General features: G+C 39.2%; 2 protein-coding genes and 1 non-coding gene across 6 annotated transcripts; 1 reads left to right on the forward strand and 2 right to left on the reverse strand.

Moving 5' to 3' along the window:
• Positions 1-1,947: 1,947 nt before the first annotated feature.
• On the reverse strand, positions 1,948-2,019 carry trnah-gug (transfer RNA histidin (anticodon GUG)). Its single transcript has one exon. It is a non-coding gene; the product is annotated as a tRNA-His (tRNA).
• Positions 2,020-3,624: 1,605 nt separating this feature from the next.
• malt3 (MALT paracaspase 3) lies at positions 3,625-11,580 on the reverse strand. 2 transcript variants are annotated; one of them, XM_020611378.1, is made up of 15 exons: positions 11,464-11,580; positions 11,055-11,128; positions 10,841-10,962; positions 10,372-10,510; positions 9,983-10,158; positions 9,711-9,807; positions 9,271-9,306; positions 8,937-9,140; positions 7,913-8,090; positions 7,659-7,733; positions 7,325-7,452; positions 5,790-5,939; positions 4,998-5,152; positions 4,396-4,512; positions 3,625-4,266 (listed from the first exon to the last, which is right to left on the reverse strand). In XM_020611378.1, exons 2-15 carry the CDS (start codon positions 11,062-11,064, stop codon positions 3,934-3,936), a joined length of 1,920 nt encoding a protein of 639 aa, XP_020467034.1. In that variant the 5' UTR covers positions 11,065-11,128; positions 11,464-11,580; the 3' UTR covers positions 3,625-3,933. The 2 variants fall into 2 exon arrangements, with proteins under 2 accessions (XP_020467034.1, XP_020467026.1); XM_020611370.1 differs by having other exon boundaries at positions 11,446-11,580.
• A 475-nt stretch (positions 11,581-12,055) lies between these two features.
• alpk3a (alpha-kinase 3a) lies at positions 12,056-26,264 on the forward strand. Of its 3 annotated transcripts, XM_020611345.1 has the most exons (14): positions 12,056-12,817; positions 13,139-13,412; positions 14,181-14,302; positions 14,911-15,028; positions 15,165-16,479; positions 19,067-21,551; positions 21,918-22,065; positions 22,839-22,966; positions 23,058-23,093; positions 23,240-23,514; positions 23,602-23,690; positions 23,794-24,011; positions 24,103-24,151; positions 24,238-26,264. In XM_020611345.1, the coding sequence occupies exons 2-14, from the start codon at positions 13,273-13,275 to the stop codon at positions 24,539-24,541; spliced, it is 5,427 nt and encodes a 1,808-aa protein (XP_020467001.1). In that variant the 5' UTR covers positions 12,056-12,817; positions 13,139-13,272; the 3' UTR covers positions 24,542-26,264. The 3 variants fall into 3 exon arrangements, with proteins under 3 accessions (XP_020467001.1, XP_020467017.1, XP_020467009.1); XM_020611353.1 differs by lacking the exons at positions 12,056-12,817; positions 14,181-14,302 and having other exon boundaries at positions 13,306-13,412; positions 24,238-26,263; XM_020611361.1 differs by lacking the exons at positions 24,103-24,151; positions 24,238-26,264 and having other exon boundaries at positions 12,056-13,412; positions 23,602-23,694; positions 23,794-23,872.
• Positions 26,265-26,395: the final 131 nt, after the last annotated feature.

Genomic DNA, 26,395 nt, shown 5'->3' on the forward strand with positions numbered 1-26,395 from the left:
TAATGGCCAACTTTATCTGAACTAAAAGCTTTGTGGGGTAGATTCATGTCCTCATTCTCTTTTAAAAAGGTCTGTATCTGGGGCAAAACAGGCTTTTATGACATTTGTAAAGTTACCTGTAAGAACTTGACATTTATCTTTACAACTGACCACAAGATTCAGTCTCTATAAAAACAGAATGAGGGATGACTGGGCACTCTGACACGTGGTTTCTTACACAAAAGATTTTCTTGTATAGTATGTTATTTACCCTATTTAAACAGCTTGCTCCATTTAGTCAGCTGTTCATGCATTGATCTGGGGTCTAACAGTGTGTATCTGCTATGTGTGTGTGTGACTCAGCAGTTAGTTGTATTACCTTCTAAGCTCAGTTTGCAACACTGAGAGCCTCGCTGTAGTCCAGCATGTGCATTACCACAGCTCCCAACCACTATCCAGACTCTAATCTCCCAGCAGGTAAAGATGCTTTAAAAGATCACTTTTCAGTTTCAGTATTAACTCTGTGTCACCTCAGGCTGAAATCAGAGAGAACATCAGATGTCTGGCTACATTCACCGTCTGTCTAAGCTTAACAGTCTCCAGCTTGTAACACATACAGTATATTTCACCAGCTATACACAAGCCCACTTTTCAGCATTGTCTTTCCATTGTGCTGAGGATTTTAAACAGATTTAGCACTCAGAAATCACAGCAACTAGGAATAAAATGCATAGATTTTAATAATAAAAAGTGAATGAGTCCAGCTGTTGGTTTGTAGATGTGGAATGATGGATGCCATAGGCGTCTTAGACCCCTTTTACTAGGGTACATGCTCCAGTATTGATCTACTGTGCCCCACTAAAATCACATGTTACTAATCACATTAAAATCATTATATTATATGCATATATATGGCAGCGGATTGATTTATATTGGTAATAATGTGAAAAGAAATCTTTTGTTGTTCTAATATCATAGTAAAATACAAGCTGAGGCGCAAGTGGGTCAAGGTTCATACACCATAGTGCACGTATATGCACGTCTTGCACGTCATAGCTGGTGCACTGCAGCGCGCACAAAACATCTGTGTTTATGAAGCTTAAAATGTTCCAGATTTTGGTGAAATTGTCATAAATGCATAAATTCAATTGTATGTTTATTATTGAGCCCATAGATAAAGGTGGTGTTGTACTGGACTACATTATATTTAGAGCTGTCTCTATATTTTTGTCCGCCCCAGCTAAATACATGCCAAAGCCAGATTATTAGGAACGCCTCTGATTATAATATAGTCCATAGTGGTCTATGTTAACGTTGGGCTCTTCATTCTATATTAACTGAATAGCCTATAATATATGTGATGCTCTTGTCACACAGCCCAAATAATGTTTGTTAAAGACATTTAACAAACAAGTGAACCTGAGACAGGAAGGGAGTGAGTGTAGAAAGATGTCTGTGCAGGGACCTCTATGGAGACAGGTGTCTCAACACCAGCTAACTATCCATTGCACAGTACAATTTCAAAGTAATTGGAGAACTGATATATTCTGTGGCTCTTTGAGTTACAAAATCATAATTAGATTTTTTTTAATTCATGATTTGTTGATAAACAAACAAGCTGCTTTACAAAAATTAGTTATTAATGCAAAAAAAAAAAGTGCAATACATGGCCAGACCTTTATGCCATAAAAACATGTTGATAATGTTCATAATGTATGTTGAAATAAATATTTCCCTAAAGATTAATGACCTTTACCGGAATAGTGGGCTAAGCAATAAACATTCAACAAAAACAGTTGTGTGCTTTGATATGAGAACTTTGTCTTTATGTCTAGTAACACCCCTGTGATCCATTACAACATGCCATTTTTAAAAAATAAACGTGTCGGATTTGGGTATGGTGCAAGTGGAACCCTTGTAGCAATCAGTATCAAAAACAATTCCTAAAAGTTAACCCACTCTGAAGACTGCCGTGACCCGGATTCGAACCGGGGTTGCTGCGGCCACAACGCAGAGTACTAACCACTATACGATCACGGCGAGCTATTTGGGTTGTTGTGAGGCGGGCTAACAATTCTCTATAAGAATAAACCAGGGTCTGGTATTGGGGTGGTCTATTCTGTAGCGTTGGAGTCAGAGAGACACTTTTATTACATTTCTTTGGCGGGGCGGTTGAGTGTGCAGAGGGTGTGTTACCGATTTTGGGTGTTTCTGTGCGGTTGCCAGGGCGGAAAATGAAAAAGGGTTAAAAGGGTACTCCTATCTCCTGCTCCTTCATTTGCCCAGCCGATGTTACAGTCCTGTATGGAACATTATAGACCGTTACAGAACCCGACACAGTATTTTAACACGTTGAAAATTGCAGTAGCAGATTTGCGACAGTGACCAAAGGAAGGAACGTTAGCGTTTAGCTTCTGCTTACTGCAGTGACCTACTGCGAGCTGCCCCTTCACAAGATAAAAAAACGTGTATAAATACAACATTTAATATTTATCATGCCCCTTAAACCGCATATATTCGCAGTTTTTCAGTCAACAGGATGCTCTAAACACATGCTACCGTCCTTAGTAAAATAAGTTACCATTTATATAGGTTAATTATAGTTTAAAGTTGTATGTAAAACGAGCCTTTTTTTAACTGACAGTGCACTTTTATTTTTATTTCGGGAAATTTTGCAAATTCCAGTTAGTTTTTTTTTTTTTTAGTTCATGAAAAAGTACCGGTGATATATTCAAAGAAAAGATCATTTTCTAATGTCTGGTGCAATGACTGTATTTACCTTACCTCTCTTAAAAACTCAACAAAACAACTGTGTAATTTGCCCATAATGTGCTAGGTTTGCACACAACCATATGTTTACACTACTCTTTTACTTTTAGGACTACACTGAAACCCCAACTGGAAAATAACTGTGTTTTCCTTATCCACTAATTCCGTGGTTCTCAAAGTGTGGGGCGCGCCCCACTAGTGGGGAGTAAAGTCATGACAGGCACGCAATGAACGGGGAAAATTAGAAATGGGTCATTAATACAAGTAAATTAAAATAACATCAGTTTGGGGCCCGGGAGAAAAAGTGGAACCATAGTGCAACAATAACGGTTTAACGTCGGCATGTTAACTGCTGCGCAACAATATAAGGAAACGTTCACAGGGAGGGTTAATAGTGTATGTAGTGGGCTTAATAACGTAAATGGATAAATGTTACATGGACCACACAAAAGGTAGGCGATTCAGCGCAAGCAGACAAAGAAACAACAGGCAGTAGCCTTATCAACCAAAAAGCCAGATGAAAAGAAAATATGATGAAGCCTATCCTGCGCTTGGATTCACGGTGGGAATGGTGGGGGCAGAGGACAGACCCATGTGTGTCTTGTGTCTTAAGCCGCTGGCAGCAGACGGCATGAGAACCAACAAATTAAGAAGATATTTAGAGACAACACACCCCAGTCAGTTGCTGAGCAGCGAATTCTCCCTGTAACTGTAGACATGGTGTCGATTATGCTGGATGAAATAAGTGCTGAAAAATTGAAAACTATCCCTGTCAAATGATACAGTTGTACTTATATTTTATCCGTTTTGAACTTGGTGTTATTTGATAATTTTAGTGTTCCATTAAAAAACCCAGTAACATTTACACTGTTGATTTCAGAGTAAAAAGTTTAATCAGTAGTGATTATAAATTATAGACAGTAATGGTCATTGTTTAATAAATTAGGCCAGCCAGCTTGCCACTTAAGATTGTACAAGTATTATGTAATGTATATAAAGCCAGTGGTTAGCAAAAATGATAATATTTCTTCAGTGTTGAGCTAAGAATTGAAGGTTAAAACAAGCTAAACACAAATATCATTCATTTATCACCCTCCACAGGCAAGTAAAGTAAGTAAATCACACAAATATAACATACAAATCTCAAGCTAGTATTTACAGCAATAAGGCCAGAACTGTCTAATGTCAGAACATGACTTGCAGGTCATTCTCATCGTTCTCTTCAGGCTCGTTGCTCCTTGCCACTGCAACTTTTGCAGCACACTCTGCCTTTCTGGTGAAGGGGCGACATGGACCAGCCAGTGTCTGGTGCAGCAGTCGTTTGCTGCTTGAAATGTTTCTCATACTTTGAGCAGAAGCACCTTCATATTTTTTGTCTGTTGCTGCATGACTCATCCTCCTGTACAGTTTACAGGATGCCACCAGAGGCTTTCCTATGTCCACCTGTTGGCTTTCTGTCTGCCGGAGCTTACTGCCTGTGTGAGTATAGTGTAGTTCCACCTTGATGACCAGCGATTCCTAACAAAGACATAAGACAAACAAAATTACTTCACATTTATTGTACAGAATTTCTTGTAATGAGTTACTGATTTTAAATAACAGTTCATAGGAAGTGAACTGGGGCATACAGTATCATTGACCGAATACCTTAAGCCTCTGAAGACAACAAAGCCTAAGAGTACAGTCTGGGTTATTGGAATTCTTGAATAGTAGAGAGTCCATGTTCTCTGACCTTCCAGGGCCGGAAATTATGTCTTCCATTGTCTGAGGATTTAGAGCATAAAACATTTTATTTGTATCATTACTATTTGTCAGCTATGTTTATTGAAATAAATACATACTCCCTGTATTAAGAAACAGCTTAATGAATCAGCCACTAGATGTCAGTATGCTCCAAGATTTTGCAGTCTAAGAGACCAGTAACACATTATGATTCCTACTTTGTACTTTGTGGTTGCAGCAGGCTGGAAGTCTATATATGGGCAGAACTTCCTTAGACATATGAAACATGTGGTGAATGGTCATCAGTGTGAAACTTCTGCTGTCTAATGGAAAGTGACTGTGTGCTATGGTGAGCAACATGGAATTTATGATGTAAACACATCTTGCAATTTTTCAACCCAATTTTCAACCCCAGTTTACTAACTTACTAACCTACTGTGTGTTCTGTGTCTTTCTGTATAAATCTATTGTGGTTCCTATAAAAACTTGTTATGGTGTGACAGTTTTAAGTAAAAATAAATATTTACAGGTATGCTGCTCAGGGTGACAGTGCAGTCCTGCGTTCGGGGGCTTGTAGTCTTTACAGTGGCAAAGGCCAACAAGACATTAGAGAACAGGGCGGAGAAGCTGACTTCCACTTCTACTCCGCAAAGAAACATCAGCTGCTTCTTCCGTGGTAGCTCTGAAAGGAGATATGAAAAAGATTTTTTTAAAGACTAAAAAAAAATTCTGTACAATAGTATTTCTTTCACTGTACTTTACTATTATTGTGATATTAAACTGCAAACAGGCAGTGACTTTGGTGAATCACTGATTAACCACATTGGGAATTTTTCAGTTGCTCTGCTAATTTAAGCTGCAGACTTTTATCTTTCATCTAGTCTGAAGGAGGCGGAGGAGATTCTCAGATTAGCCCACAATATCAAGATTCCATTTTACAAAGGGTAAAGTAAATTTAAGGAAGTTACAAGGTAATAAAGATGACTTTCTTCCATCAAACAGGAAAATGCACAAAATAAAATTTACAACTTCTCTGTTTTGATTTGTCTAAAACAATCAGGATTCTTTTGAATGACATATGGTTTGTCACATGTTGTACTTCAGGAGGTGTGAGGAAGAGTTTACAGAACAACTTGTCTGTCTCACTCAGGGGTTCACCTGATTGAGAAATGAAACAATGGTTCCTTTGAAGGAAAATAAGCTATATTTGAAACGTGGGTATATACCCTGTCTTCAGTGCAATTCAACCTGGTATTTAATAAGTATAAGAAAAAGTACAAAACATCGGGGTGAGGGGGGGAGAAGGTCTCCTAACTCACCATTTGCTTGTCTCCAGCTGGCCTCTCGCAGGTGCAGTTCTCTTGTATGCCTGGTGGTCTGAACTGGATCTGCAAGGGATCGAGGTTCCTTCAGGGTGTGTCTGATCTCCACTGCCTGCCTGCCCTTGACAAGAGGATCTCTGCCTAGATCTGATGTAGACAGATGAAGAAAATGCAGGTAAATGTGCTGCCTATGAGACCAGGAAACAAATCTCTACTGCAATTTCACATTTAAAATTCCAGGGTTATTTCCCGTATTTTTACTCAGTCCACTTTTGATCAATTTTAAGAGCTCAACATTTGCTAGAACTAATAAATAGTTGCAAAATAATTACCAACTACAACACTGTGTGTGCTAACAGTCTGTTGAGTGTAGGATGGATTGAGTTTTAGAAAAAGGTTCATCAGATTCGCATGGCTGGCTTTGAGGAACTTGGGGAAATCTGAAAAAAGAGTTAATATTCTCTGTAACTGACTGGGCTAAATGAGTTTTGGGAAACCCCTTCTATACAAGATTTATTACATTCAAATACAGGAATCATTAAAAGGTTAACAGGGTGGAATGGCTGGCCAGTAGTGACCATGTTAAAAAAATATCTGATACTGATTTGTGCTTGGCTTTTGAGAAGATTTTGTGCCAGGAATATTTTGGGTCTTGACTGTGCTCCCGTAATGGAAGAGCAACCAGCTCATCATCTACATCTCTTTTTCCATCTCCAAATAAGTCCCAGACATGATGAACAAGTATCAGAAACAGAGGCTCGAGAATTTCGAAGGCACTCCGAATATAGTAGCTCTTTGATTTAAATTTAAAAGTACATAGCTAAAAGTAAGAGGGGTAAAACCTGTTGTGAAATGTTCATAACCAGTGGTTTACTTGTTCACCTGAAAGTGTCTACATACACACACAAGCACACACTTCTGTCAGCTGGGCGTCCTGTCCTGCTAAGCACTGATTTGCGAGTGAACCCGTGAGAGCAGTGGCAGAGGGTGCCCAAACGGCAGAGCAGCTGTCTTGCCCTCTGCAGCTCTCAGGTTTCTTGCTGTTCTGTAGCCAAGTGTGAATTTCCAAAGAATGAGGTCACATGCTAATGGTACCTTGAACATGATTCCACCAGAGATCCATTAAACAGACAAACATGCTCTCAAGATGGGACAACTTGCTAACTCCCCTTCCATGCTCAGTTAAAGCTAAACTGAGTAAACAACACTAAAATGAGTTACCAGTGGTTATAAAACATGCCCATGGTCCACCCAGCACACCAAAGACCAACCTGTTCCCCTCAGGTCTGTTTACCCTGGATCTGCAAGAACAATCAGCTTACTCAACTGTGGAGTGGTCTTCTTCTTTACTTTTACAATAATAATTGAAGTATCAGCCATAGATTTGTCCATTTTCAACAACTAATTCCACCATATGTCCATTCACCAACTAAAAACACAACAGCCACCAAAACTAGACCTATTCATATTACCACATCTTTACTCAAACCAAAACCACAGCCTTTTGTTGTTGTTGTTGTTGAAATACTAACCCTCAGACACCTTCTCCAACACATGTGTGACCTTCTCGCTCACTAGGATGTACTTGTTCAAGTACTTAGTGAAGATTCCAGTACTTTTCCCTCCATCCTGGACTTCGAACGCCTCAGCATCTTCACATCTGCGGTAGTTAATAAAGGAAATGTTATGTAAACATAGATATCTGAAGATTTAGTTATACTTTTTTAAAATGTATAACTTTCCATTTTACTGCATGTTGACTGATTTGAAAAAAATATTCTTATGCCATAGGCAAATAATAATTGCACTTGCATTATTAAATCAGTGGCTTTGCAACTATTAAACCAACTAATAAAAAGCACATACGTGGCATAACCGTAAACGGTATTCCCACTGGGTTCTAATGGCCTGATCTCTGAAGGTGTGCCAGCCAGGTTGTACCTTTAGAAAGTGAAATGCAGTTTTTAGAAGAATAACGCAGTCACAATAAATCCTTCTATCAACTGATATACATCTGATAGTTTTCATTATACAAATGTAATATGAATAATAATCATATTACAAATAAATGTGAAAATCGACATGTCACTACCATCTGTTAATGAAAACAGAAGCCCTACCATTTCCTACAGGTATCCAGTAGGATTATATTCAGTGCAGTCTGTCTTTGCTGCATACTGAGCATGACCCTCTGCACGCAGACACAGTGTTTAGGTTGGTACGGGTGTGGAGCATCAACAGCAACCAAGTAATTCCTGCCAGCACGCTCATACCCATGACCCGCATAGTAGAAAAGGCCTGTGAATAGTGATACACATCTAGTTACTGATGCAAGAACATAACAGCTGCAATAATCTCATTTCGAACTACACATATTCTGCAATCCTAATATAAATAACATATAATCTTTGGAGCAGCTTTGAGAAATGTTAAACTGAAAAAGTTGTCCGATTTCTTTACAGTAGGATGTCCAAACCTGTGCATTCTCGATTTTCTGTTTCATTATTATCATGAGGACAGAGAGAGTAGTAACAGCAAGTTTCATTCTGATACAGCATGACAATTATCATTTTAATTTTATCAATACAATTCCAATATCAATTTCATATGAGATCTGTATGATTAAACTGTGTACTTGCATACCTGTTTGCTATTTAAGTGTCTTAGTTCCTCTGAACAATATGACTAATTTGTCAGTGCTTATGAATCACTGAATGCCATCATACTGTACACTGTAATCCCATCTCTCTTCTTTATATATTCTTATAGAACTGACAGAAACTTGGCTGAATGTAAATAAATCTACCCTGTCAAAGTGTCACAGGCACTCAGGAAGTGACACTTACAGTTTAGACAGCTAGATACAGTTATGCTTATTTTTACCCTTAATCTGCCCACTCAGCCAAAAATACATACACTGCAAAGTATTACAAACAACCAGTGTTTTTTTTAACCCATGACAAGTGGACAATAACAGTTAAAGGTGCATGGAACAACAAAGGAAGTTACAATGTTATATTTCAGATACTCTAAAAATTGAAATTCGTATGTCAGTTTTTCCACAAGGACAACAGTTCAATTCATGAATCAACTGACAAATGTAGGGAATTAAAAAAAATGTATGTACAGGAAAATAATATTCACCATAAACTCCTCTGTCAAGGAGCTGAATGAACTTGTCAACAGCGGCCAGCATCTCCTCCCTGGTGAGATCCAGCAGGGAAACCACTCTGAAGTCAAGCTGCCGTAACAGGTTGGCCAGCTCATGCACATCCATAATGGGGGCCATCAAGGTCGGGTGGTGGGAGTAATTCAGGTTGCCAATAAGCAGAGCAACTTTATCAGCAGCTAAAACAAAGATAAAAAAAATAGAATTCTATTTATAGCAATACAAGGAAATTCCTATACATATTACTTCAGCTTTGCTCTCAGCACACTAAAAATAGTGTGGATTGACAGTGATTTCATAAAACCATACCTGTAGGTAGAGCAGGAAGTAGCTCATCAGTTTGTACTAGAAAATATAAAAAAGAAGTACAAAATAAGTATTTCTCAAACAAAAATCTGATTTAAAGTGGTGGTACACATCAAAATTTAACAACTGTTTTCTTTTTCCTGATACTGTGTACAAACAGGAGAAATGCTTACAGACGTAGTTTCATTTTGCATCACTTTCCTGTTGTGTGTTAGGGTTTGGACCAAGGGCTGTTTGGAGTCTAACAACTTCCTTTTTAGTTTGTAGAAATGGGAAAGTACCCCCAGCATAATGGAAACAACTTAAAGCCTCAGCGCTAAATCAGTATAATGAAAGGAGTGTGAAGAAAATTTGTTGTTCTTCAGTGCTTTCATGAGAACTGGAGGAAGTCTGAGGAATATACAGTACTAAAACTGGGAAGCCGTCTTTCATTAATGACTTACCAATGTCAACATCCACTGGTTCAGTCCATCGCTCTTCCAGCACATTAGATACTGAGCACAGGTATGATCCCCCATGTTGAGCTGTTGCACAGTCAATCTGCACATATCACAACAAATCATACAGTTTTCCTTTCTGCCCGTTCTTCCTCGTGCAAGATTACCCAGCCATAAATCAAAACCTTTGGCAGTGCAATGAAGCAGTAAAAGAAATACAATGTAAAGAGTTACTATCAGCAGTGACATACATAAACACTGTTGTCATCCTTCCATACCTGTAGTGTATCACCAGTCATGTCTGCTAGCAGCTGCCCATTTCTGTACCACTGATAGTATGGAGTGGGGATGCCAAAGGCAACACAGCGGAGAGTGAATTTTGTACCTTGTCGGACTGTCTGTGGTGTAGGGTTGACAGCGATGTGCGGTTCACCCTGCCAGTGTACTGGCAAACCTGATGTTTGAAAAGAGAGAGACCAACATTCAGACCCACAGGCCAACAGTAAACTAGCTACGCATACATGCATAACTGACTTATTGTCAGACGACAAGCCTAGGCTATGCAAACAACTGAAATCTTAAATGTGTAAACAATAGTGTGCAAAAAATGAATGCGAGCACCTCACTACAACAATAGAAATCAACATGAGAACGGCACAATGCATACCTGATTTATCAATGTCCAACACCTTCACTTTCAGCCATTCGCTGAACACGCAGTTACAAAAGTGGTCATTCACTCGGCACACATAGAGCTGAGTCTTTTGGGCTCTGATGGTCAGGTCAGGTTTAGTACCACCAGACACCTTGTAAAAAATGATTATAATTATAAGTAAGTATAGAAATATTAATGGCAGGAGAAACAAAATTAAGTAATTAGGATTATTGCAAGTGGCCAAATGATCTCTCTATTATTTTACTCATTTCCAGTGTCATCAGTAGGCCTATTAGTTAATTCCTTATTTAAATGGATGCTTAAGCCAAGATAAGCCTATGCACCAGAGTAAACATCCAGCATTGATAAATTCTCATAACAACATATAAAGTGTTATTCCAATATGTGTGAAGGAAATGAAAAGGCATGGTGATTTAAACTGCAAAGCCTTTGTAACTCATGTACAGTCAAAGCCACATACCTCGTTTTCTTCGGTGAACCACTGGTAGTTGAGGACACCTGTGCCTTCAGCACAGACGCTCAGAGTCACCATGTGGTTCACAGGAACACACACAGAGACAGGGTGACGCACAATGACAATATCTGAAACAAATCAAATCACAATCTCAGCCATATGAAATCACACTATGTTGAAAAGATGCACCGTACTATGGCTGTGTGGAGAAATAACATACCTCTAATCATTATTCGGCAGGGTTTAGGACGGGATCCAGTCACCAGATCATTCTCTTCTTGTATCCCTACCAGACTGTAAGAAATTGAGTCAAAGTTTAAAAATTGTAGGCTGTTATTTAACCTGTCATTATAGTAACTTAGCGCCCTAAAACACAAAGCCACGACCTAAGAGAACTATTCAGTAGATGATAGTGGGATTTCTCTGTAAACTAGAAACCACTATAAATGTTCTACTCAGCCCCTAACTTCTCATTTCTTGTGAAGTCACCTTTAACTATACAGTACCCACACCGCTGTGCATAATACTGTAGGGATCGTAAACTGTAAGAAATGTCTTAATTCAGAAAAGAAAATTCTCAGCGTTCAATATGTCCATGTTTCAGTGCATACCCGTCGTCAGCCTCGTACCAGTTGAGCAGCTGTCGGACCTCAGCCAGAGTATATTTTCCTCCTCGCAGTCTTCATAACTTAAATTATAGCGAGTAAACTCGCCCCATTCCCGGAACAAGACAGCGAGCACGCACATTACCGTTAAGTCGGTAATACGGGCGCATCTAAAATAACCTCTCATCTGTACTGCACTCAAAAACCATAAATATTCTTATTAATTGTAGAGAAAAATTTGTTTTAAGTTGAAAAACACACAAACAGTCGACCTCCGCGCCGTTTAGATTGATATAAACCTAAGTGAGATGTAAGCGGTTGCATTTTTTTCTGACATTGTGGTAATGAGCAGTCTAGCCTGTTACATGTTGTACAATCACAGACTGAGACTGTTTGGAGTCTTTTCACTGTGATAGAGAAGATAGCTACAATCAAGGGCCCGCTGATTTACACAGAAAAAGACCCTCAAATCCATTACCCAACCTCATAGCACGTAACTTTAGGACAGTATATTTACGTCCATAATATAATGTGTATAAAATGTGGAGTAGCCTATATTTTTAAAAGGCCTAATTGAGTTTGTGATTCCATAATTATCATGTTTGTTTAAACTACATGTTTTAGGCTCATTTTAATAAATCTTTATTTGTCCAGGAAAGCCTAAAATCTTTTTGTTTTTGTAAATGCATACATATACGGTTGTATAGAAGATTTAATCCTAAAAACAACTTAAGAACTGTTGAAAACCATATAACCAAATAAGACCAGCTGAGAACGACAATATAACTAACATATCAATATTCTAAAATACTCTTAAATCAAAGTGTAGATTCTGTCAGCTGACTCTGTTTTTGTTTAATCGATTGGAAATATGAGCAGCAAGTAGGTCACTGTGTTTTGACCATGTGTTGCAATATGAACAGAGGTGGGGCTGTCCTTTAGCAACTCTTCAGCAAAGCATAGACCACTGGTTGTCATCAGCTACATTATAAACTCTATTCCTCAGACATGTTTTATAAGCCCACATCTATTCCACTACAGTAGCTCATTGGGATGGGGCACCCCCTCTTTTTTATCTTATTAAGACAGATCAAAACAAAGCAGTGAAAATGTTATTGTATGACTAATGGTGCAATGACGAGTTTTTATGTCTACTTTCTGGCTGAAATTGTTAGCTTTTACTCGAAATTCAGTTTACTTTTCAGACTTCTTTGCTAAGTTTAAAGTCTAGCCTTGGAAACTCTGATGTGCCCTTGCACCTATTTGTAGGGCCGCTATAAATAGGCTCTTGCTGGCAACACGTGTGTCTATGATAGGCAGTTGCAGAGATTTTCCTCACAGACTCGGGCCCCAAGGCAACACTGACAACATCTCAAAGGTAAGCTGGAAAATATACCATGTTTTAAAGTGACCAGGAAACACCAGACTTATATTCTTAACACATAAAAGTGAATAGTACGTCTTAGGCTTGTGTTGAATCGTTAACAGTCCTTCCACAATCTCATAGCTGAGTACTATTTATAACTTGCTTCATGAAAGTACTTTGCTTGGTCAGAAAGGACATATTGAGTCTGGAATGTCTATATGAGTTTAGTATAAGTAAATAACCCAGAGATATCTCCTACTTTCTTTCTTTAACTTTCATCAGGTGTTGTTACTTTGTTACTCTTCTGAAAGGTTTCCTTTTTTTCCTCTCCAGGGGCTTTTACATGGGTAGTACCATAAAAGCTGAGCCTTGAACTTTCACAAGCTGTGGATGTGAACAGTGAGGGGTTTTATAGTGTGGGTGATATATCCCGGATTTAACGTTTTTGTGAAGTGCTACAGAAGACAATGACTTCCAGAAGGCCACTGACACGCTCTTTTTCTGCCAATGGGAGGACAGGCGGCTTCGGTGAAGAGGAGGGCAGCATGTCCAATATCCGTCTAGAAAGCCGCAATCCTTACATCTCACATGTTAGGCCTGAAAACAGGTAAACAACCTCATATACAATCCATGTATATGGAGAGCAGGTAAATCTTGTTTGTTTGTCTCTTATGAAGTAGATTTTTATTTTTTAAACTGATTTGTATTGGATGGTGCTCAAGAAAGAGCATGTAGGTCAGACAGAAAGACCATAATGGAAATGTACCTGTATATTTAAGTAATGAAGCTATACTGTTGAACTCATCTATTTGTGGGTCATTATTCGAATTAATCACATAAATTATATGTGTTTCTAATTTACAGATCATAAGAATTCTAAAGTTCTCAAAGTTGTCAAAAAGTAGGGTAGATATTAAACTATTTTATTTAGGTGGTTTCCATATTTGCAGATCTTAATTAATCACTGACATCCCTTCATTTGCCTCCTTTTGAATAGCTATTCAAGGTATTCTCACTACAGGCCCATGAGGTAATCTATATTTGTGAAACATTCCTCCCAACTAACACTTTAACCATAAAAATGGTTTACCTCAAGACTGAATCATTTTAACTGTAATGTAAGCATCCAGTTTGTCCAGTTTCAGTGATGAACATCGGTTTTTGGTGTTAGATTGACAACTTTGTTTTGCTTGACTCACGAGCCTCTATATCATTCTTTCTTCCTCTATTCACTTCTAGAAATTTCCTTTACCACCCTTTCCCAAATAATTGGAATGTACTGCACAGGCGTGAAGGGATCCCTGAAATACTGTGAAATGGACTATTATTTGAAAGCAAGAAACTGACTCTCTAATGCCTTAGTGTTTCTTTCCAGGAGCACATTGTGCAGTGTCATGGCTCAGCTGGCCGAGGACATACAGCCCTTTTTTGAGACCACCTTGAAATCAAAGGCAGTGTCAGAAAACTGTAATGTGAAGTTCACATGTGTGGTATCAGGTGTGGTATCAGGTTTATTTGCATGCCTCTGCTTCTTGTTTGTTGGCGTAATTGCAGCTTTTCAAATTGATTGTGAAACAGGATGTGACTAATCTTAAAATGAGGAATTTTACTGTGAAGGCACCAACTGAGATGTTTATATTATTCCTAAATGACTCCTTAAATGCTACACTATACAATATTCAAGCTGTTTTGTCAATATTCAGTTCAGTTCAGTTTTATTTGTATAACACCAATTCAAAACAACAACCATCTCAGGGCTCTTTACATAGTACAGTAAGGTCTGGAGAATTACAGTATTATAGGGGAAATCCAACAAATCCCCCTTGAGCAAACACTTGGGTTTTTAACTGCTTAAGGTTGGATGAGTGGCCCCATCCAACAGCATCAGCTGCTCCTGTGTAAGCCATCGCAAATATAATGCAACAACCTCAAACACATTCATGTGCAAGGCCTGTATACTGTATTTTATTTCATGCATAATTTCTATTTAGCTATTCATGCACAAACTGTCTCATGTTTGTAACAAACACACATAAAAAGTACTTTGTAGCACTCTGCAATGTACATTGCCCAGAGGCAAGGAGTTCATTATACTCTATCCATAGGTTACCCAGTTCCAGAACTGAAATGGTATAAAGATGATATGGAAATGGACCGCTACTGTGGACTCCCAAAATACGAAATTCATAGAAATGGAAAAATCCACACCCTGCATATTTACAAGTATGTAAGATAACCTTTCATAAATAATTTATAACATTTGTTTAAATGAGTAGAAATGCAGTTCTTTTATTTTGTTGCTTGTTATAACACTGTCAGAGTACCTACAATATAAGAAATAAGTGTTTTTGTTTGTCAGCTGCACACTGGATGACGCAGCCATCTATCAGGCCTCAGCCAGCAACAGCAAAGGTATTGTCTCCTGCTCAGGAGTTTTGGAGGTTGGTTCCATGAACGAGTTTAAGATCCACCAGCAGTTCTTTGCCAAGCTGAAACAGAAAGCAGAGAAGAAGAGGAGAGATTTGGAGGAGCAGATCAAGAAGGCGGATAAAGAAATCATTCAGAAAGAGAAAGGCCAGAGCAGCCTAGAACGTCCTCAGAGGAAGCGACCTATCCCACGACCACCACAGGGGCCAGTATTCAAGGAGCCTAAGGCTGTGGAACAGCAAGTAGCTGCTGCAAAACCTAATGGAGTTAGTTCTGAAGTAAAGGAAATGGCATTGGTCTCATCCATAGACAGTGGACTGGAGAAAGAGATACCTTCATCTGATGAAGCCTTAGCCAAAAAGAAAATAAAAATCTCAAATGGTGTAGATGCTGGGGTTAATGGCAGCAGTAGTAGCATAAGTCACATGATGGGGATTGGAGGGGAAAACTGCTATGATGAAGGAATCATTTTGGATCAATTTCTGACAGACACTCTCCAGTCCCAGATTGCTGAGGAGGTACAGAACTCATCTCAAGAGGAGAAACCAAAAGAGCTGGATATATCTATTGTAAATGCCAGTAAAGAGGAAGAGAGGGAGCAAGAGAGAGAAGAACAAGAAAAAGACCCAGAAAGGGAGTATGAGAGAGAGAAAAGGAGAGAAGAGGAAATGGACATAGAAAATCTGAGAGAAAAGGAAAGGCCATCGGTGATGTCGTATACAGTAGCCCACCATAAACCTCACGGCAAGACTCATAAGGATCACGAACACCACAACATCCAGACTTCCATCTCCTCGATGCTCAGCACAGTCAAAGGCTTCTTCTTTGGTAAGAGTAAAAAGGAGTCTCGTGATCACATTGACAAAAAGGAGAGAGAGTGGTCCCCTCAACCGGAGATGCCACCCTCATTTCGGGTGCAACTGGAGCATGATCCAGACATGTACAAGCCTCTCACAGAGGATGCTGTGCCCATGGAAATGGATAAACCAAAAGAGTCTTCAACAACTGCGGATATACAACAACAGTCAGTGTCATTGGAGATGCATGAACATGGACATGAAGACAGTGTTCTATGCACACACCTGCCACAAGCTCCTAAACTGTCACCTGAGAGCATAGAGGAGCCCACAGGGAAGAGTGTCAAGGAGGCTGATGATGTTGGGGAGGCCATGGAAGTGTCTGTGGCAGCAGGAAGCAGTAGTCCAGGTGAAGAAATGCCATTGTCTGGACTTCAAATTCTCACTGAGGTATGTAAAGTGATTTTGAAGCTTAGCTAACTGTCACAGAAAAGTTATATATATATAGTCAGCATTTCAGTGATGAGATGCAACTTCAGGGCCAAAGCCTGAACTATGTCAAATATTACATAAGTTAGGCTTTGAACCGCTGCTGTTGCTGCTGGTTGTAAATGTGGTAGATAATAAGCAGATGACAAACCATACTTGGGAAGGTGTGAGACAGACAAAAGAACCACCTTAAAATATACAAAATAAGATCAGTGATCAGCAACTGGCAGAATGTCAGGCTGTGGGTTGACAGCATTGATAACGCTCAAGAGCAACAAGCCAAACAAGTCAATGTGGGAGATAAGACCGGGGTAACTTGCACCGAATGTGTGTGGGGGTGGGGGATGTTGTGTATCTACACTGCACACTGTAAGACAGGATGGGAGATAGCTCAGATGCTGGATGCAATGAGTGGAACACCAGTGCGTCATGATGAAACCTGAATGTCAGGCGTGATTCTCATGTTCCAAACAGGGTATTGCGTGGCAGAGGGCAGTGCAGTCTGGGTGAGCAGTGGTAGAGTGAGTCCAGCGGCAGGTCTCAGTTTGAAAGAAGGGCCTCCTCGCAGTGGGCATATTGCTCTCTGCCCCCTCACATATCTTAAAATAGACTTCTTCCTCATCTAAAGAAGAGAGAAGAAGACAGCACTTCTGTCATCTCAGTGATCAGCTCATTGAATTGTTTCTGTCGTGGGGGTTTAGGATTTTCTATTGCACTGTACAGTCTTTGCCTATGTACTTAGAGAAAGCTGATAGTGATACATGGTGACTTATCACTCTTGCTGTGTTTGTGGTTGCACTGATCCAGTTTCACCATGTGACTGTGAGAGTCTTGGCTTTTTAGTATGAATATGTTTTATAACTATTTTAAGTGATCTAGCTGAAACTCTTAATATTCTGCATATATACATCGTTATATCATAATGTAAAGCAGTGCCTAGATCTTTTCCCCTGAAGTTAAATAAATCTTTAAAAAAACATTGATTAAATTGAATTGAAGGTTTTAAACAAATGAATAGAAAACATTTAGGCATAAAATCATAAAGTTCTTAGATTCTACTTGAAACTCTTCATTAAATTGTCTCTGCTGATTTCAGAGTCCTTATAGTGTATGAAAAGCAGTAAACTGTATGGCCATATTGAACTGAAATTCAGATATTTGTTCATAGACAATAAGATCAGGTCATTAGTTTTGTTCAGCCACTTGGACACTGTGCGTGCTATTATGTGATGCTCAATGACATATAGAAAAGAGAAGTGAAGTCACTATGTTTAAGCATTTTTCACCTGCATAGTAATTGTATTATACGTCCATAATGTGGAACTACTGTACCTTTGCTAGTATAACATTAGACCTTATAGATGAGAAATTGGAGGAAGTCAAACCATTTTTGTGAACTGTTTTCTCACATCTGAGCTGTAGTGATGACTGGAGCATAATTTTTAGACTGAATGTGATACCAGTTCCCTTCCATCGAAAGCAGCAGCTTCTGTTTTTTCATAGTAGACGCTGTTGGTCAAACATGCTGTCACGAGGCAGCACATGGCTTCATTAATCTTCTGCATACAATTTCATAGTGTGAACTGGCAAACCAGGGTCAGTGAGGAGGGGAAACCCCAGCAACACTTCAATGAATATCTTGAAGCTTTCCCTATACAGTTTCCTTTCAGTATTATGCATACTCAAACTGAATGTTTTTCTTGTGACTATCATAATTGAGAGTTTTGCAGTTTCTCATTATAGTCAGATTTTTTGTCAGTTAAGCTGTTGTCGCCAGCTTGATGGTTGTTGATCCAAATGAGTACAACAGATTAACAGTATGTCAGTTATGCATGTTATAACCAGTCACAATGTTGAGAGACAAGCATTCATTCATTCGCCCAGGAAGTTCTCTGTGTAAACAGCACACCTGGGTCAAACGTGGGGACTCCCCTGTCCAACATAAGACACAGAGTACAATAAGGAAACTCTAAATCAAACTAATGCCTTACAGGTTGCATTATACAGATAAAAACTGACTTCACTTGAAACTCACTGGTAGTTTGTAAATCATAGACATTAAATTTGATATAAAAAGGATGTTCAGTTAGAACTTAATTTAGAAAAGTGTGAACTAAAAGATAAAACCTGTTTGTTCAGAAGTCTAAACATTTTACCACACACTTGTGCACTTTGTTTCACTTGGCTGAGGTAAAAAAAGAAGTAGACAGTTCAAAAAGCACAAGAATATATTGATGTACTGAAGTTGTTATGCATATTTTTTTCTATTTTCTGTTTAGCTCTCAACTAATAATTGATTAACTTTGTTCACAGATTGTTTACAATGCTCATAAGCTTCTTGAAAGAGTTTAAACTCCTTCTCATGATGCTGAATATTTTTCCATTAGGTCTCCTTGCCACTAACACATCAAACTGGAAGAAACATTTTGCATGCATAAGAAGTAAAACCAACAACTGTGTTTCATGGAGTTCATTGTAAAAGACAAACACTATTATAGCTGCACCAGTTATGAAGTACTAAAATGCTTTTTTGTTTACTTTCCCTCAGACAGAAGACAAAGATTCTCAAATAGTCTCAGTTAGCAAAGAGGCTCCTGTAAACCAGCAAGAACCAGTTTGCCTGGTGGTTTCATTACTACCAAGGGATGAGTCTTCACCCACGGAAGATACATTTGTCTTGCCACAGATCAAAGCAGCTCATGAAGAAGAATACATCCCTGTGTCAACATTAACTAGGTTAGAAGAAAGCTGGACCCTCCCACACAGTGTCATTTCAGTGTCAGACAGGCACAGCCTTGGAGAAACACCCACTGAAACTTTTCAAGAAGAAAAGATAAGTGTTGATAAGATGGGCACGGAAGCTAAACATGACAGAGAGGAAGGCTGGTCTTCCAATAAGTTAAGTGAGGAAGAGAAAGCGGAAGTGAAATCAAGCAAAGGGGCATGCTTGGATATAAACAGATCTGAGATTACTGAATTAACAGCATTTTCACTGGAAGAGGAAATAAAGCCATGTGAATCTAAAACACCAGTTCAGGTGCTTTCACCTCTGTCTGCTTGGGCAGCATACAGTGCAGAGAGAGAAAATGTAAAAGAAGAGGCAAAACATGTCTCAACGATTCAGGAAACGAATGTAGGATTTCCGCCCACTGCAGCCCCTGAACGTTTAGAGAAGGATGACCTAAATATAGAGCGTGAATGCACTCCTTCTGCGGTAGAGGAAAGAACAGAAGGCCACAATCTCAGTGCAGTACAGAGTTCAGAGTCAGGTTATGGAGCCAGCGAAGAGAGAAGTGACTTGAAAGAGATATTTAGTTCTGCTTTAGAGAAAGATTTGGAGGTTAACAATCAAAAAACAGACAAGAACACAATTTTAGAACATGAGTGCATGAATGAGAGATTACTGTTTGAAGTGGAGACAGAGAAAAAAGGGAAGTGGTGGGATGAATCACAAATGCTTTCAGCAACACAAAATGAGAGAAATGATACTAATGTTTTGGAGGAGCGCAGTAATGTTGCCGATCAAGAAGGCAGCGAGAGGCATCTGGGTTGGCCCTTGGAGAATATCCCTCAGATTCAGATATCTACCACTGAAGACACTCCAAATGTCAAACAGTTTGTGCCATATGTAAGCACAAGTGAACATGTTATAATCCCAGAACCTGAAATAATGGAGCCTGAGTTCAAAGAGTGTACTCTGCCACTGACTCTTTTAGCACTGAACAAGCCGGAATCTGATATTTTGCAAAAACATGATGCAACTCATGTGTCAGAGATGATAATCCAAGACCAGAAGATGGCTAATTCTCCAGGCTGGTTGGTCACACAGAAAGATATGCAGAATGACTACAACATCTCACTCACAGAGAAAATAAAGGATGTTGCGCAATTAGATGATGAGACAGAAGTGTTTGAGCGAGAGCAGCCATATGTAAAAAGCAGTGAACAGCTCCCTCAGATGGACAATGTATCAATTCCTGATATAAATGTTTCATGTACTGATAACAAAGCGGATGACACATGTGTAAATGCCCAACCTTCACATACACTGCAGCCTTTTGAAACTCCAGTGGTGCCACCAATCTCGGTCACCTGTTATGAAAATGACCCTGGACTCAGACTCCCCACTCACAGTAGGTTGACAGAAACAGAAACTTCAGTTGCCACGCAAAGGGGAACAAAGCATGATGCTGACAATGACATGATCACAAAACCTGAAAAAACTCAAAGCAGAAAACAGAACATTGAAGAAAAGGCAGAAAATAGTGTAAAAGATAAAACTCCCTCTTTGCTATATGAGGCTTTAATACCAAAGTTTGGAGACAATGTACAATCATTCAGTAAACCAGCAGAAGGCAATGGCCTTGAAATCTTTACGATAAAACCTCTTAAACAGGCCAAAATAGAGGTTTTTGTGTCTGTTGACCACGTCCAAGGAAATAAATGTTGTGTTAAGAGACTCAGCTCAAAAGCTCTAACACATCCATCACTGAGTCCGGCCAGTCTTCGCAAACTGACGTCTAAAGCCGCCCCAGACCCAGACAATGAGGCTGTGAAGGCTGTCCCTGTAATCACTGTGGGTGACCATCAGAATGACAAGGCAGATGAAGATCTCAGCGGAAGCTCAACACCAACATTCCCCCTCTCCCGTGAGAGCAGTCCCCGACTGAAACGCAGAGACAGTCTGTCACTTATACGCTCTGCCACACCTGAGGAGCTGGCCTCCGGAGCTCGCCGTAAAATCTTCATCCCAAAAACTAAAGAAGACGGAGATGGTGCCTTGGTTGGTGTGCTAGACACACAGGGCAAGAAGGACACCCCCTACATGTCACCCAGCCAGGTCCACAGAGCAACATTATTACAAACTCCCCCTGGTCCAAAAAGCCCACCGATGGAGAGGCGCTCCCCGCTGTTAAGCCGAAAAAAGGCCACCTTGGAGGTGCCGAAACTTATGGAGGATACACCCAGAGAAGGGCCCACCAGCCCCAAGAAGGAGGAGAAACCATCTGAAAAGAAGCCAGACCCTTTGAAAGGTAAATATGGATTTTTTTTAATCTTGTGAAGCTATGATGTTGTGTGAACAAGTGGTAACAAGTTCATGAGCATACAGTATATATTGTACATGCTTAGTTATATAAATATTACATATTTCTAATATTATTTATTAGAATTTATCTGATCTTTTCACCAGTTTATACAAAATATGTGTAAATAAAAATGGCCAAATGGTTCTGTGAAATTCTTTACATAGTTTTTTTAAGTTTGTCAACATGAGTCTGATCAATATTCTGGCACCTGAGGAAGTAAAAATATTAGAAAATCTCCACTCTCCAGTGCAATATACAGTACGCTGACCTTGGGCCCTTTGCTGGGCACCCCCTACCCCCTTGCCCCACCAGCTCCACAGGTCATCCGTAAGGTTAGGGGAGAGCCGTTCCCAGATGCCTCTGGACACCTAAAGCTGTGGTGCCAGTTCTTCAATGTGCTCAGTGACTCCACCATTAAGTGGTACAGAGATGAGGAGGAAATACTAGAGCTGAAGCGAAGGTAAATCAAAAGTATAATGTGTGTGTGTGCAGAAGTGAATCATTTATTGCTTGCAAACCAATGATGGTAAGATGATGTCATGGGGTAGGACTGGATAAGTCTGACTTCTTCCTACTCCATTCAAGCATGTACTAGGTATAAGCACATTGATATTGGATTGTGTGTAAAAATGGGTGTTGCTATATCAACTGTTTTATATGCTTGAAAGAATAAATAAATCAAATCAAATCAAATCCCTTTCTCTTACAACATCAACACTACTCTAACCACCTAAACAAACATATCATATGGTGAAAATATGTTGTAGGTATTAACTTAATAGCTTGTCACCCTTTATACTGCTGTTATTCTGAGGCTTTCCAGCCAACATGACTGGTAAATCTGAAAAGCTTCCCACTTTAAAATAATAATGTTACATGGATCAACAGGATTTACTTGGGCCTCAGTGTTCATTCGATAGTCTTGTGTCATTCTTATATTCTCACTGCAGAGACGTCACTTAATGTGACTGTGAACTCCTCAGCTGTGACACAGAGGCGAATCTCTGATTAGACACAGAAACTGTAACTTGACACAATATTTTCCCCATCTCCAGGGGGCATTAAAAGTCTATATATGTGCTATGGGTTGCTGTGTTATCAGACACACGCAGCACATGTCTCACAGTGACACCTTGTGGCTTGTTGCTGAATCTTTGAAGTTAGGTTCAACGCTGAAGCCAGTCAGTTTGATGTGGACCTGATTATGTGATTTTTCCTTTTTTGTCCTTTAAGTGGAGGGGATGAGAGTCAAGTAGCACTGGCTATTGTTCTGGCATCCAGTCAGGACTGTGGGGTTTATGGCTGTACGATCAATAATGAATACGGGACTGACACCACTGACTTCCTGCTCAGCACAGACAGTAAGATACAGTGTGTCCAGAGAAAGTGTTCAGTCTAAATCCAACAGTATAGATTATGCTGTTATGAGTGTTTGTGTTTTCTGCTTTACAGTTCTGTCTGAGATACTACTGAAGGATGATTTAGAAGGTAAATTCTTCAGTTATCAGCCTGTTTTTTTTTGTTTTTTTTTACACTTTTTGTGAATTATTCTCAGTTATCAGCCTGTTTTTTTTTTTACACTTTTTGTGAATTATTGCTTATTGTATTTATCTGTATGTGTTGTCTTTTTGTAGTCGGGGAGGAGATCGAGATGACCCCACTGCTGTTCACCAAAGGCCTGGCTGACTGTGGCAGCTGGGGTGACAAGTACTTTGGCCGCATTATGACTGAGACGGTGCACATCGGTGAGGGCTGTGCACACAAAGCCGGCAGAGTGAAGGTCATTTACGGCCTGGATCCTGTCTTTGAGTCTGGACGCACCTCCATCATCAAAATTAAAAACCCCATCGCCTACGGGACCAAACAGGGAAGCAACCTTGCAGAGAGAAATCTAGAGATTACTAAACACGTGAGTTGTCAACAAATCTTTGATACATTACTAGTGACGATAACTGCATTACATGCACCTATCTCATTAAATTCTTTGTTTTGCCAGGAATGCAAAGTCCAAAACATGATTCGTGAATACTGTAAAATCTTTGCAGCTGAAACAAGAGTTATTGAGAATTTTGGCTGTGCACTAGAGTAGGTATCATGCTTCTTATACATTAACTCTGATAATTGATTCTTGTTTAAAATGTACAATCTACAGCTCATGATTGTTCCACAATTTTTTGGTTGCCCACAGAGTGATTCCTCGATATCTGATGTACCGGCCTGCCAACTCTGTACCATATGCCACAGTGGAGGCTGATCTTGAAGGCGTCTTTCAAAAGTACTGTGCAATGGATCCTAAAGGCAGACTGGTTACACAAACTGTTTATGAGGTGGAGCAGAAATGTGCCACCTTTCAGCACTGGATCCATCAGTGGACACATGGCAATTTACTTGTCACTCGGCTGGAGGGTAAACCAAACATACAAGTTCATAACAAAAGTAATCATTTATCTATTAGTAGGAATAAACATTAATAATTATCTTTGATCTGTATCTACAGGAGTTGAAACAAAGCTCACTAATGTTGGAGTTGTGACCAAGTCAAAAGGGTTTGTATTTGAATTCATACATTTGTCCACTATTATGTGTTTTTGCTATTAGAACAGCTAGAATAAAGTTGCCCCCTGTATTTCAGATATCAAGGATTAAGTGAGTACAGCTCTCCTGAAGTATTTGAACAGTTCCTGACACACCATCAGTGTAACTACTACTGTGGACTTCTTGGCCTGCGTCCCCTTAAGTCTATGGATAGTCAGCAGCCTACCAAGATGAAGGGCTCCAAGAGCCCCCTGCTCAACCGTAAGTTGGGATCTAGCAGCCCTCAGATGGCTAAAAGGTCAAGCCCAAAGGTGCCTAGAAAAGTACAAGAGACAGGGGATATTAAATCAGATGTCAACACCAAGCCTGTAGTTGCTGTTCAGGCTATTGAAATGAGGTAGGAAGAAGGACCTGTTCTGTTTCATTTTTTTATTATTACCAGTTTCTTTCTAGCTACTAAAGTCAGTGAGAACTTGAAAAGTAAGAGTTATGAGAAAAAGAACTGACCAGGCTTGTCATAAAACAGTTAATGTTTATTTCTCTTTCAACATCACAACTATGAAACATTATGAAACGTCCATTTTCGTTTCCCTTCTTACTATAGTTAAAAAGGTTTGTGAGAATAACTGGAGCAATGTGCACAAGGCTTCCAACCATACAGGTCAAAGATGCCAAACACAGTGATTTTTTACTCATAGAGAATGAAAACTGATGTTTGGCCACATTAGAGTTGACATAATGCTATTAAATCACTTCAAACATTTGCCTTAGAGTCTCATCAGCTCTATCAGTGGATAAACAAGCATTCTTTGTCAGCTTGAAATAATCATCACTGAAAATTCGCTTCACACTGTAAACTTTGCCGTCTTTTCTTTCATTGGGTAGATGTGAACATCTTAGTGTGTTAATTGAAAGAACCATGGCATATAAAATGTACCACAGCCACACAAGTAATTGAGGTATTGTATGTATATTAAATGCTGCATGTTCAACTGTGATGTACAGTAGGGTATAAAGTTTATTTTGGAGGTGCTATGGTTACCATTAGAACTGTCTATGCAGCATTTCTTTATACACAGCAAAGTTGAGTTTATGCTGTGGAAAATCAACACAGTTATTAGGCCAAAGATGTTTGTGTGCACTTTCTTTTTGGCATTAGGTTTTAGTAGTCTGTGAGTACTTTTTGTCTGTTCATTAGGGTTTTTGTAAATCAGACCTGCTGGTGAATGTAACTCTCAAAACAATAAGCAGTAAGGGGATTACCTGTAAACTCTTCAGCTTTGCCATGCTTACTGTATGCTCATTACATGCAAACACATGAGTTCCCCACAGTTATTTGGACCTCACCGATGGACTGTAGGCTAAAAGCACACTGAACACAATAACCAAAAGAGCAGACTCAGGACTTTTAGAAGCCAGCTGATCACTAAGTACTGCTCCCTGTAAGAAATCTGTAATGTTTTATTGCAACTGGCCATCACCTTTTGCTGAACACTTTGTTAAGTTTTGTTAAGATATAGTTGGTCAGCAGTAACCAGACCAGTCTTGAATACTTTTTTTGTAAGTTGCAAAGCCTGCATGAACTTCAGCATTAGGATTAGAAACAAAATGAAAACTGCTCAGTTATCTCACAAGATTGCATTGGTCTTATTGGTTAAATTTCAACAGAGGTCATTCACCTTTAGAAACGGAAATTGTTAGGGTTTTTATTCTTGGTTAATGATCAGTGAAGGTCTTCAAATTTGTCTAAATAGCTGGTCTTAAACTTCAGCTGTGGTCACTTAAAAATTCCCTTAATTGCATGAAGCCTTGTTAACAAAAGGAAGTATTTTAAATAGCAAATTCATTTGACCAGCTGATGATTGTGAAATCACTGTAATGTTAAGGTGTGGTGCCATGCAAACAAACCTGTGTTGTGTTTTTGTGTACATACAGTCAAAGAACTAAATATTTGAAGTGGTGGGAATAAAAGCAATAAATGTGTGAGGGACTGTGTGAATGAATGAGTGAGGGAATAAATGTTTACAGTGTCCGCTGTCTTTGGTATGCTATTGTATGTCAGCAAAAGTTTTTTAAATAAATGTGTAAAACATTTGTGTCCAAATTTACATTTTCATTTACATAGCTTTTTTTTTTTTTTAAAGCACAACTGTATGTACAATCACCAAAAAGTCAATTCAGTAATTGAATAAAATTTTGTTTTAAATATTTAATGCCAGACTATTCCCTGAGTTATATCTCTTAAAATGTCCTTT

This window comes from Monopterus albus, unplaced genomic scaffold (assembly GCF_001952655.1).
Source record: "Monopterus albus unplaced genomic scaffold, M_albus_1.0 scaffold5.1, whole genome shotgun sequence".
NCBI lineage: Eukaryota > Metazoa > Chordata > Actinopteri > Synbranchiformes > Synbranchidae > Monopterus > Monopterus albus.